A 14,572-nucleotide genomic window follows, 5' to 3' on the forward strand; every position below is an offset into this window, starting at 1 on the left:
ATCCCCTTGCACTTCCAAGGGATATTTCACTATAATCACAAGATTACAATTGCTCCAGCACACACGTCAGAGACTTCCTTGCCGCACACAAGAGGACATGTAAAATCAGAGTTTCACAAAAGAGTTTCTATGTGTTTACACTTTAGAATTCAAAAAGTGGTAAACAAACTTTAAGCTTAAGAAACTTCCAAGACTTAAGAAATTCTAAGATACTAAGTTTGAAAGAATTTTCTAAGTGTTTGAGTGTTTTCATATAGGCTCGACGTAAAATCAAATAAAAAAATGGAAGGGCTTAGATTAACAAAAATTTCTATGAAAAAAGGACTAGACTTTGATGAAAAATAGGTTACTCAACAACATAGGTCACTCAACATCTCAAGAACTACACGCAACATTCTTTTAAGGAAATTTTTTCGGCGGTGATCGGGGTTTGAATATATTATGCATTATCTCTACGAACTGAGTTAAACTCGCGAGGACTTTAAGGCAAATTTTTGTTTACCAACTATATAACCTTTTTTTTTATTTTAAATAAACAATATAACTTATTGATCAAAAAAGATATAACATTTTTTTTGACTAAAATAAAAACTACCTTCTATTCTCTAATTATGAAACTTAATGTCTACCAAAAATACAATCTTACTCATTCTTAATATTTTGACACGTCATCAAAATTATATCCTTTTGTGTCTTTTGCTTCAATTTCCCCCTATTTTACTCTCATTAAAACAAATTAAAACAAACTCACTCGATAAAACACATTAACTTAATCTTTTTTTAAAAGAATAAACAAACTTAATCTTAATCTCAATCAGAAATGAATAATTAACAGAATAAACAAACTTAATCTAAATCTCAATCAGTATAAATTTTCCTATAATTCAACTACTAAATATCTAAAGAGTTCAAAACAATCTATTCTCTATATAATAACTATGGAATCTATTCTCTAATTATGGAACTTAATGTCTACCAAAAATACAATCTTACCCCTTCTTAATATTTTGACACGTCATCAAAATTATATCCTTTTGTGTCTTTAGCTTCAATTCCCCCTATTTTTCTTTCTTTAAAACAAATTAAAACAAACTCACTCGATAAAACACATAACTTAATCTTTTTTTTAAAAGAATAAACATACTTAATCTTAATCTCAATCAGAAATGAATGATTAAAAGAATAAACAAACTTAATCTAAATCTCAATCGGTATAAATTTTCCTATAATTTAACTTCTAAATATCTAAAGAGTTCAAAACAATCTATTCTCTATATAATAACTATGGAATCTATTCTCTAATTATGAAATTTAATATCTACCAAAAATACAATCTTACTCCTTCTTAATATTTTGACACGTCATCAAAATTATATCTTTCTGTGTCTTTTGCTTCAATCTCCCCCTATTTTTCTCTCTTTAGAACAAATTAAAACAAATTCACTCGATAAAACACATTAACTTAATCTTTTTTTTTTAAAGGAATAAACAAACTTAATCTCAATCAGAAATGAATAATTAAAAGAATAAACAAACTTAATCTAAATCTCAATCAGAATAAATTTTCCTATAATTCAAATTATAAATATCCAAAGAGTTCAAAACAATCTATTCTCTATAAAATAACTATGGAATGCATTCTTCTATTTTTATTTTCTAATTATGAAACTTAATGTCTACCAAAAATACATTCTTACCCCCTCTTAATATTTTGTAACGTCATCAAAATTATATCTTTTTGTGTCTTTTGCTTCAATTTCCCCCTATTTTTCTCTCTTTAAAACAAATTAAAACAAACTCACTCGATAAAACACATTAACTTAATCTTTTTTTTTTTAAAAGAATAAACAAACTTAGTCTTAATCTCAATCAGAAATGAATAATTAAAAGAATAAACAAACTTAATCTAAATCTCAATCAGTATAAATTTTCCTATAATTCAACTTCTAAATATCTAATGAGTTTAAAACAATCTATTCTCTATATAATAAATATGGAATCTATTCTCTTCTATTCTCTAATTATGAAACTTATTATCTACCAAAAATACAATCTTACTCCTTCTTAATATTTTGACATGTCATCAAAATTATATCCTTTTGTGTCTTTTGTTTTAATTTCCCCCTATTTTTCTCTCTTGAAAACAAATTAAAACAAACTCACCCGATAAAACACATTAACTTAATCTTTTTTTTTTAAAAGAATAAACAAACTTAATCTTAATCTCAATCAGAAATGAATAATTAAAAGAATAAACAAACTTAATCTAAATCTCAATTAGTGTAAATTTTCCTATAATTCAACTTCTAAATATCTAAAGTGTTCGAAACAATATATTCTCTATATATACTCCCTCCGTTCCTTAGTGTCGTTTTAGGGTGAATTTTTCGTTCCTATTTAACTGTCATTTTGGTATTTTAAGGGTATGATTTGTCAATTATACCCTTTGTCAATTACTCTTATATTTTTCAATAAAACCAATTGGTATGTTCAGTTGTTTATGGTTATTTCAGATCTTAGCATGTCAAAAACAATGATACCTATTAAAATTCCTGCATTTTATATTGTTTTCAGGTTTTTGTGAAGACACCTCCACATGTTGTTTTATACGCTTGTGTAGCTGGAACAACCATCAATTGATAATTTGATACATTGTGATGTTACATTTTTGCTCAATTATTGTATGCTCTCATTGAAACTGCGTATATCGAATAGTTTTGAACCCGTCATCAATTGTGACTAATAGCAGCTAATATTGTTACAATAACTATCCAACTATAAGTCTTTTGATTGTATTTGTTACGACATTGTGAATGCTTTGTTATATTATCCATTTGTGGTTATGTTTTGTTGCTATTGCCAAGACAAATGTCTTCGATTCCATAAAAAAATTACCTATTCGTAGTGTATTATTTTAAACCGAGACAACGTGATACACAATTATATTTAACTCGATCAACGTACCTTATGAAATAATTTATCTATATTATATAGATCAATGTGTTATATTTAAAAATTATATGACCCGTGCGGCAGCACGGGTAGACGATCTAGTTTCTAATATGAATAACAATGTTAACAAATTGTGCCAACCCTAATCTTCATGGTTTTGGCTGCAAATTGTTCTGGCCGTTGGATGCATCTGTGTAGATCTCCACATAATCCATATGTTCCCAATCAGTTCAGATTCAAATGCGATTAATAAATGTTGTTCCATTTCCTATGTCATTTACAACCTTCCCCCTCTCCCTCCCTCCCTCTCTCCTTCTCTCTCTCAGAACAAGCTTCTTCCTCTACCTCAGCTCTTCTCTTTCGTTTTCTATTTTCTCTATGCTCTTCTCCTCTCACAATCGCTGATTTTCTTCATCCTCATTGCCTACAGTTCCGGCCACCTCACCGGAAACCACCGCGATAACAGTGAGTTGAGAGTGAACATACCCTGAAGAGAATCTCACATCAAATCTGGATATCGGAATCATCTTCATTATGATCCGCTGGTTTATATGACACGCTCTGTTGCAGCTAGGAGAGGTGGGATGATTTATTCTCCTTTTCACTGCTATGTGTAAGTTTTTTCTCCTTCTCCGTTGGTATATTTTTTCCCTCATCTTTAAATCCGGATTTGTGTAAGTTTTTCACCTTCAATTTCTTCCACTTTTATGTGTTTGATGAAATGTCTCATTGAATTTCAATCTTTAGTTTCATGGAACTAAATCGACGTTGACAAAAATTTCTCTATTTTTTCAGTCTCTATTGAGGCGAGCTTCACAGAAACTGATGCATTTGCATTTCTAAGGGCCAATAATGAAGATTGTATTACGCATTCTAGTTTCTCTGAAGCACTTCGACAGCTTTGTTGCAATATTAACTGTGCGATTAGCACGCTAAAAGACCATTTAACGCACATGCTTATCTGAAAATCCATGTGTTTATAATATTTTTTTTTTCAATCCTTTGCAGCTCAATTTAATTGGTCATTCTCATGGGTTGAATGAGGAAGAGATAAAGGAGTTGTGGGTCCAAGCCAACATAGATGGAAATGGTGTTTCACTTAAAGTATTTCACTTAAAATTATATAATCTACAATCTATCATACAAGAAAAGACTCAGAATTTTGAATTATATTTTTCCTCAGAAAAACTATATCTATGCAACCAATGACTAGTGTCTTAGTGTAACTATGAAATCATAGTGCTTATCTCTACAAGGCATATGTAGTGTACTAATCAAAACACCACACAATGATTGTTCTTTCCTTTCCATTGCAGGCTAAAGAATGTAGGATTAAATTGCATTGTTTTTATTTGTTCTACGTGTTGATTTAAAGAAAAAATTCTGATGATTTGTGTTGTTTTTAAAGAAAAAATTCAATCTGGTGCGTTTGTCCATCTTTGTGTTGTTTCTATAATTTCGGATGATTTGTGTAGGGTTGACCTTAACTAATGTGTTTTTATATGACATTGTCAGTTAAACTATGAAGATCCCTGTTTTGAGATTGGTGTTAACGTAACTTATGGTTTGCAATCAAACTATGAATTGGTATGTGTTGCGTGCGTACTTTTGTTTTATTTATATAGATTTCATGTGATGAATTTAATCGGACTTGAGTTATAATGTGATTGATCTAAAAATTTGGCATTATTTTTTTTAATTCTAGAAAGAATTTGAGACATACATATCCAAATTATGTCATTTATATATCATTGCAGCTTATGTTGATTTATTATATTGTTTGTTTGTCTATGTGCAGCAAAAGTTGATTGGTTAGCCACCACTGACGATGACCGTGAAAATCTCGAGCTCATTCGACTAAAATGGCGAATGTTCGTTGTTGAATTCAATCCGAAACTGGTGATGGACACCGACATTTAGTTCATATTTTATGCAAACCAAAACGTATTAGTTTATTTATTATTGTTAGTTTAACTCATTGAACTTTCTGTTTTTAATCTGTCATCAGATTTTGTTGCTGCCAAATCACATGATCTGAGGAAAATGAGGAAGAAAAAGCACTATCTATTAGAGTCTGTTCTACATGTATTATGTCTCCCATTTTCATATGATTTCAAGTTTCAAGTAATATGAATTGAGTTTTAAGATGGTTTTCTTTGACTGCAAAATTGCATTTAGAGAACATAGTTTGCCGATTTGATCCCATCTGAAAGAAGTGTCTCCATGGGATAACAAATCAATATACTATATGTGATGATGTTGTACATATCCTAATTAATATTTGGAGGTGGTCCTTTGGAGATGCAAATTTTATAGAAAATTATGTTTTTGTTTCAGGTAAAACTTATTTAGAAGACAATGGAATAGAAACCAAGAGCTTGCCAACAATAAAGAAATATTAAGTATTGTGAAGAGTTTGTCAAGTCACCACAAGTTTTGGTAGATTTTAGAGATTGCCATCAACCTGTCTTATGTTAATATATTGTCATTGTTAACAAATTGTTACCATTATATGTCTGTAATATATCTGAAATGAAATGTATTTACTATTCAATTGGGTTAAAGGTTTATAAGCATATATTTGTGTGTATTGAACCTTGGTTGTTTGCAGTTTATTAAACATTGAATATCGCATTGCAGCTATGGCATGCTTTTATAATTGAATCTGTTTTGTGTTTTCTACTATGTAAATAGTGCGTGAAAGGACTTCTGCTTTGTTGCCATACGATTGCAGAAATATATAGCATCTGAAATGCAGCTAGAATACAGGTTTGTGTCTGAGTATGTGGGTACGTTTAACATGAATTGGCAGCTTATTAATCAAGAACAATGTTGCCCAAATTCTTGGTATTATGATTGTGATTCCTGCTACCATATTTCATGCTTAATTTGCTGCTGTATATAATTCCTAATGAACATCAACATTTTGTATTCGATGTCATTTGCGCTTAAATTTCAATAGATATCCATTTCGGAAATATACAATACTCCCTCCGGTCACTATTATAAGTAAAAAATTACTTTTAAGATTCATTGAATAAATGATGTATGTGGTCTATAATAATGACCACATACATCACTCATTCAATGAACCTAAAAAGTAGTTTTTTGTTTATAATAGTGACCGGAGGGAGTATTCTTTATGTTTCGAATTGCAATAAAAAATACAAATTGAGATACGCTCATTTTGAGAAAACACACGTACAAGGAAAAGGTTATTTAATAAAACAGATTAATATAAAGACATATCTAAAGAGTTTTTTTACACGGTCTTCATAATATATCACATCCACTGTTTTAATCTATTGCAAGTGATATTGTGAACTATATATGACCCGTGCGGCAGCACGGGTGGGAGATCTAGTTAATGCTATATATTTGGAAAACTAAAGTTTGTTTTTTTAAACAAAGTTTGTTTGTTTTGTTTTAAAACAAAATTTGTTTCTTGTTATCTTCAAATTTAAACAAAATTTTGTTACCTATGATAATGGTTCCATGAAGAGTTAAAATTTTATAAATAAGATGAGTATTGCTTGTTAAAAATTACAAGTGCAAAGTAAAAGAACAAATCTGACAGAAAAAATAAAAGACTCCATGAATGTTCGAAAGGAAGAAAGAGTGGAAGACTCATTGGAACTGCATATGGGAGGTGAAGAGGGAGAAATAATTGATGACTCCTTTCACAAGATACAAGATCAAGAACAAGATGACAATGAAGAAGAAGAAGTTTCATCAAGAGTACTAATGGATCTTGATTTAAATGAAGATGCAGATTATGAATTCGATTAATGTGAAGTTGGAAAAATTTTGATATAGACTTAAAATAATTGAAGAGATATGTACAATATTTAGAAAATTGAAAATTGTTTGTTATGAGAGAAAGATAAAACGCGCAAAAAAATAGAAATTTGTTGGAGAAAGAGAGTAGTAACTAACAATTGTTTGTTACATATTAAATTTATTGGAAAGATAAAGTGTGTGCAAAAAAATAGAAAATTATTAGTGGATTAAAATGAGGGTATAATAGGAAAAAAATGTGCAAAAATACACTTCGTTATTTTTGTGTAAAATTCTAAAACGACACTTAAAAAGGAACGGAGGGAGTAATAACTATGGAATCTATTCTCTTCTATTCTCTAATTATGAAACTTAATATCTACCAAAAATACAATCTTACCCCTTCTTAATATTTTGACACGTCATCAAAATTATATCCTTTTGTGTCTTTTGCTTCAATCTCCCCCTATTTTTCTCTCTTTAAAACAAATTAAAACAAACTCACTTGATAAAACACGTTAACCTAATCTTATTTTAAAAGAATAAACAAACTTAATCTTAATCTCAATCAAAAATGAATAATTAAAAGAATAAACAAACTTAATCTAAATCCCAATTAGAATAAATTTTCCTATAATTCAAATTCTAAATATCCAAAGAGTTCAAAACAATTTATTCTCTATATAATAACTATGGAATGTACACAAAAGAAAAACAAAACAACAATCGCTCTTCTCTCTATGAGATGCCAATAGCTTTTCTCTCTATATGAGATGTTCTTTCTCTCCTTGTTAGAAGTATAGATAGGAACCAACCCTTATTCCTTAAACCTTTCAATCTTGACAACCGATTCCAGTTAAACAACTTTTCCATCAAACTTTGTTTTCTTCTTAAACCTTGAGCGCAAAACAGAGAATCGACATCTCTGATAACTGATTTCGATTTCTGTTCATATTGCCTTTCCATTAAATTTCAATTTCTTCATAACCTTTGAATCCATAACAAACTTTCGATTTTCTGATACTTAACCACACCTTCAAACAATCGATTTTCAAATTTTAAGCCATCCATAACAGCATCTCGTTTCTGTCAAACAACCACCATCAAATTGCGATTTTTGATAACCCTTACGATTTTTGATAACCCTTGTTTCCATAACAGCACTCCAACTTCTGATAAACAACCATTCCAACATACTTTTGACTATCAGAACCCATAACAATGTTTTTTTGAAGTTCTGTCGAACAACCACTCCATCAAAGTTTTATCACTGAATATCATGGATCGTTTCGAGCGCCTCACATTAGAGGACGACGAAGAGGAGATTACCGTGGAGATGGACGGACAAACTAGGGGAGAGGAAATTGTTCCTTCTTTGTGTTTTGCAGGGAGATTCTTGTCGATGAAACCCATTCGTGTGCACATGATGAAGGACAAGATGAAAGAGATATGGTGTCCGTTAAAGGGGATTACAATAACCAATGCCGATGATGGCATATTCTTATTCCAGTTTAACCACCATCGTGATTTGCAAAAGGTTTTGAAAATAGGGCCTTGGTTTTTCGGGAAGCATATGCTGATTTTAGGATCAATGATGGGAGCAGCGATGCCGTCACATGTTCTATTGTTTAAAGTACTGTTTTGGATACAGGTTCACCAACTTCCATTAAGATGCATGTCTGAGAGGGTGGGACAACAGATCGCAACGGCTTTGGGAGAATTCTTAGAGTATGATCCAAACAACAACTCCCAAATATGGAGGAAGTATATGAGATTGCGAGTGTTGCTAGATGTGCGTAGACCCCTAAAGAAGACAAGGAGGCTCAAGAAAAAAGATGGTAGTACATGTGACGTCCAGTTGAAGTATGTGCGACTTGGCACCTTCTGTTACTATTTTGGGCTGCTAGGTCACGCAGATGACTCGTGCGATCTCCTATATGAGATAGATGAGGACGATGGAAAACGGTAATGGGGACCAGAATTGCGTGTTGAATTATATCGAAGGGGACAAGAAGGAGGTGGAAAGCCCATTCACGATTAACCAAAACATGAGAGCAACGAGTCTAGACCCAAAGCAATTACTCCAGGCTTGGCGGAAAGTTCGTCAAAGACAACTAGTTCATATGAGGGCAAGAATTTCTTTGCTGAGTTAATGAAGAACCCAAACATTATAATTCCGAAAAAGAAACAACAAGTGGAAAAGAACGCTGATACAGGTGAGAGAGTAAGCATGGATGTTGAAGAAGAGGAAGCAGTGGTAGACGATAAAAAGAGGAAGTATACCGAAGTTAAAATTATGAAGAAGGGAGGAACGAATAAGCATGCCATCAAGAAAGACACTACAAGAACCCCACTACAATAAACAGCGCTTGATCCCGTAACGCAACATAACAAGAGGATAGACGGAGGAAACGGTAACGATATTCATTTTTTATCGGCGGGCCCTAGCAGCCAGGCCTTCCGGGAAAAATGAGTATTATAAGCTGGAACTGTCGGGGCTTGGGTAACCTGAGTGTAGTTCCAACTATCCGGTATCTAGTTCGTAAGTATAAGCCAGATATTTTCTTTTTATGTGAGACACTTATGCATGCCAATAAGATCGAGGAAGTTCGTGTTAGATTGGGTTTTGACGGAGCTTTTGCTGTAGATAAAATTGGAAGAAGCGGTGGGTTGGCATGTTTGTGGAAATCACCATAGAAGCGGTTGGTTTCTATGGTTACCCAGATAGTGAAAGAAGAAGAGATTCGTGGGATTTGTTAAGAACTCTCGCTCAGGATAATAACTTACCATGGTGCATTGTAGGGGACTTCAATGACATTCTTTCGAACGACGAAAAAAGAAGTACAACAGATAACCCGCCCTAGAGAATAAGAGGCTTTCGTGAAGCTGTTCAAGATAGTAACCTATGTTATATACCACTGACGTGGTACCAATATACATGGTGTCGAGGGCGCAGTGTGCAAGGTAGAATGGAAGAGCGGTTGGACCGTGCCATGGCTACTCATAATTGGTTAGATCTATTTCCAAATGTTATTCTCACTAACCTCATTGCAGATAGATCTAACCACTCACCAATCTTATTAAACCTTGTCGAAAGGCAAAGAAATAATGTTGGACGGTCTTTCAAGTTCAAAAATACCTGGTTAGAAGAGGAAGATGTGGAGATGTTGGTGACAGAGGGGTGGAACGGAGTAGAAGGCGATCAAGTGCTTGACAAAATCCAAAACTGTACAAAGGAGTTGGAGAAGTGGGGAACGGCTATACGACTACATTTCAAAAAAGCTATTGATGAATGTAGGCAGGAGATGATGTTGTTACTAGAAAGGGAAGATGAGATAGGAGTGCAACACTATTATGAGGCTAGAGAACGAATGAGTTACCTACTTGCACAAGAGGACGCGTATTGGAGTTAAAGAGCGAAAGTGAATTGGTTGAAGGATGGAGATACAAATTCAAAATTCTTTCATGCCATGGCAAGTGCTCGAAGAAAGCGAAACCATATTGCTAAACTTCAAAGAAATGATGGGGAAATTGTGGAATCCCACACCGAGTTATGTGGTGTAGCGAAGGAATACTTTGATGACCTGTTCACGGGAGATATATGGAATATGCAACACATTCTTGACATGGTTGGTCCACGCATAACCCAACAAGACAATGATTTGTTCCTGACGGCATTTACTATGGAAGAATTTCATAAAGCATTGTTTTGTATGCACTCGGATAAGGCACCAGGGCTAGATGGATTGAATCCTGCTTTTTATAAGCGTTTCTGGCATCTTTGTGGAGCAGAGATTTTTCATACTGGAGTCTTGTGGCTGAATACAGGTGAGTTCTCGGAAAAATTGGTGGAAACAAATATCGTCTTAATTCCAAAGAAGAATAATCCAGAAACTTTGAGGGATTTACGCCCTATTTCACTATGTGATGTCCTTTACAAAATCATATCAAAGGTGCTAGAAAATAGACTCAAGAGGTTATTACCAAAATGCATCTCACAAGAACAATCAGCTTTTGTGGAGAATAGATCTATCTTGGATAATGTTTTGGTAGCATCTGAAATTTTACATCACATGAAGTGTAAATCCAAAGGGAAGAAGGGGGAAGTAGCGCTGAAGATAGATATTAGCAAAGCATATGACAGAGTAAACTGGAGTTTTGTCCAAGGTATGATGAGGAATATGGGGTTCGACGAAAAGTGGGTCAAATGAATGAGTATGTCCTGGAAGAGGCTTACGACAAGGGGACCCGCTGTCCCCATACCTTTTTATTATTTGTGCTGAAGGCCTATCAGTCTTGCTAAAAAAATTAGAAGCCTGAGGGGATATCCATGGTATCAAAGTGTGTCGGCGAGCTCCACTCCTGACACACTTATTATTTGCAGATGATTGTTTTCTGTTTTGCAGGGCAAACGAAAAAGAGGCACAAACTTTATCAGAGGCACTTAAAAAATATGAAGAGGCCTCGGGGCAGGCAATAAACTTACAGAAGTCAGAAATATTCTTCAGCAAGAACACTGATCATACGACAAGAGAAACGGTGAAGAGCATTTTACAGGTCTCAGAGAGTATAGGATCTGGAAAATATTTGGGATTACCATCGATGGTGGGGATAAAGAAAAGGGCTGTGTTCAATCATATCCGTGACCGTATTTGGAAGAGAATACAAAATTGGTCAGGCAAACATTTATCTAAAGCATGAAGAGAGGTACTTATTAAATCTGTTGCTCAATCGATTCCAACATATTGTATGAGTTCCTTTCTACTCCTGACAACTATAGGAGAGGAGATTCAAAAAATGTTAAATTCGTTTTGGTGGGGATCGAATAGACAAAATGGGAAAGGCATCAACTGGTTAAGAAGGGAGAAACTGACGATGAGAAAAGAATATGGAGGCATGGGCTTTCGACATCTGTATGGTTTCAATTTGGCAGGGAAGCAAGGTTGGAGATTAGAAACCAACCATGATACTATAGTTGCAAGAGTTTTCAAAGCTGAATATTTTCCAAAATGGAATTTTATGGATGCAAAATTGGGTCATAACCCAAGCTATGTATGGCTTAGTATCCATGCTTCACAGGTAATAGTCAGAGGAGGCCTCAGATGGAGATTGGGAGATGGTTCACATATTAGAGCTTGGTATGATCCTTGGATTAATAACGAAGTGAGAGGTTATGCGACAAGTATCGTTCCAACGGGGAGGGAGGGCATGACGGTCAGCGAGCTAATTGAGGATAACGGTAATGAATGGAAAGTGGATGTCATCAAGGAGGTGTTTAATGAAAGAGACGCCGAAAACATCTTAGCCATGCCAATTATGGATGACATGGGACAAGACAAATGGTGTTGGAAATTCACCACCCACGGGGAATACACGGTTAAATCGGCATATCACTATACTATGGAGAATCTAGTGGATAACAACGATTTGCGAGTAGAAGGCAACTGGATGAAAATTTGGAACCTTCGAATCCCGCAAAAAGTTAAGGTGCTCTTATGGCGGGCGGCAAGGGGATGTCTACCCACGAAACACAGGCTTCAAACACGTGGTTTAAATGTTTGCGATCGGTGCGTGCACTGTGATAGCTCCTACGAAAATGACTGGCATGTCTTTTTTGGATGTGCAAAATTAGTGGAGGTTTGGAGTGAAGTAGGCCTAAGGCACATTATACAAGACAACTTGGAAACATCGGATGGTTTTGTAGCTCTTTTCTTCCAATTACTTGAATCTCTACAACACCAAGAACTCTTTGATTTCGTAATGACCCTTTGGTGCATGTGGAAACGGCGAAACGACAAGTTATGGAACAACGTCAAAACAGAACCGCGTATATCAGTACATATGGCGCACGATGTCTTATTCCATTGGCAGCAGGTCCGCATAATTCAGAGAAGGAGAGAACAAGGAGAATACCATAACAGTGGAATGGAGGATCACAGACAAGAGAGGTGGATTAGACCAGTAGCCGGGGAATTGAAGTACAACATAGATGCGGCAATTTTTAAGGATCAAGGATGTTATGGGGTCGGTATGTGTCTAAGAGGTGATCGAGGGGAGTTCATTAAAGCAAAGACAGCGTGGTACAAAGGTCTCCCACAACCCAAAGAAGCAGAAGCAAGAGGTCTAAAAGAAGCGATATTGTGGCTTGGTACGATGAGGATTTCAGGGTGTCTATCAAACTTGATTGCAAGCAAGTGGTTGACGGCATCTCTAGCATCTTCAGCACCAATTCCATGTTTGGCACGATTCTGAATACTTGAAAAACTTCACTTATGAATCATCAAAACTTTAAGATAAATTTCATTAGGAGACAAGCAAATAATGTTGCCCACTTGTTAGCTAGGGCGTGATTATCTTATGCTAGTTCCCAAGTTCATGATTATATGCCATCTTGTATTACAACTACTAATAGTAATGAAATGAGTGAAGTCTGTTTCTGTCAAAAAAAAAAAAAAACTATGGAATGTATTCTCTAATTATGTAACTTGATGTCTACCAAAAATATAATCTTAACCTTCTTAATATTTTGACACGTCATCAAAATTATATTCTTTTGTGTCTTTTGCTTCAATCTCCCCCTATTTTTCTCTCTTTAAAACAAATTAAAACAAACTCACTCGATCAAACACATTAACTTAATCTTTTTTTAAAAGAATAAAAAAAACTTTATTTTAATCTCAATCAGAATAAATAAAAAAACTTAATTTTAATCACAATCAGAATAAATTTTCCTATAATTCAACTTCTAAATATCTAAAGAAACAATTTATTCCATATATAATAACTATGGAAGTTAATAACCAACAAAAATACAATTTTGCCCCATCTTAATCTTTTAACACCTCAGCATATATTTAAACAATTCAAATTATTTTTTATACAAATGATTTTATTATGATAAATAAATAGAAAAAAAATATTTTAAAGAACAAATGATTATGTTCTGGATCGACCAGAAGGTCCATCCCGTATTGACACGTGGACTAGACGTCCACCACACTAAAGCACTACGCCTTAATGAACACACCAATAACGGTGCACCGCATCACGTTCAAGCACGCCTCCGCTCAACGATCACCATACACGTGTCCTCTAACCGCTCCCCAATCACACGCCGCATATCCCGAAGATGGTTATTCTCACGTGCACCTATATAAGGTTTACTTAGCTTCACCCACAAGGTACGATTCACCCTTCACCACACTTTCTACACACTCTTTCTCAATTTCATTACTGACTTGAACGTTGGATTGCTAACGTGCCTGCATCCACCTTTCGTTCTACCGCGAAAACTCATCATAACCGTACCAGAGCACTTCTCTCCACCGTATCCTCTCATCAATCCTCACCGGACATATCATATTCTATTTTTATTTTTTTTGCAAAAAGAAGGAGTAGCCAAGAGCTACAACCTCAAAATGTAACCTAGAGAGAACAAAAAAAAAAGGAGGGGGATTTGGCCAAAACCTCCCCAAAGTAGACAAAATCCACAATTTGGCTATCCCATAAGATTCCTTACAAAATGCTCTTTAATAAACGAGGGCAAATCTAACCAAACTATATAAGAGTTCAAGGAGAACCCTATATTAGTCATTAATTATGTTAGCACAATGGTTTCCATTCCTATAGATATGAGTGATCATTAAGTTCATTTGTCTAATCAAAATGTTACAATTATCCCGTCTATTCTTTAAGGAACATAACATCAAAAAAGATTTCTTAAAAGCCCAAACAACTAGAGATGAGTTAGTCTCCAACCTAACATAAGACTTTGGTGATTTTTTCAACTAAAGAGATCACTCACTGTTCCTTTGTCAATGTGGTTTAATTTTTAAACTCTAAT

General features: G+C 34.3%; 1 protein-coding gene across 1 annotated transcript; it reads left to right on the top strand.

The window, feature by feature from the left end:
* Nucleotides 1–9,698: 9,698 nt before the first annotated feature.
* On the top strand, nt 9,699–10,142 carry LOC146899137 (uncharacterized). Its single transcript, XM_085736694.1, has one exon. It carries the CDS (start codon nt 9,699–9,701, stop codon nt 10,140–10,142), a length of 444 nt encoding a protein of 147 aa, XP_085592820.1.
* The last annotated feature ends 4,430 nt before the right edge of the window (nt 10,143–14,572 follow it).

The sequence above is a fragment of the Medicago sativa genome, chromosome 8 (assembly GCF_051527215.1).
Source record: "Medicago sativa cultivar Bolivia chromosome 8, Bolivia_mono, whole genome shotgun sequence".
Classification (NCBI taxonomy): domain Eukaryota; kingdom Viridiplantae; phylum Streptophyta; class Magnoliopsida; order Fabales; family Fabaceae; genus Medicago; species Medicago sativa.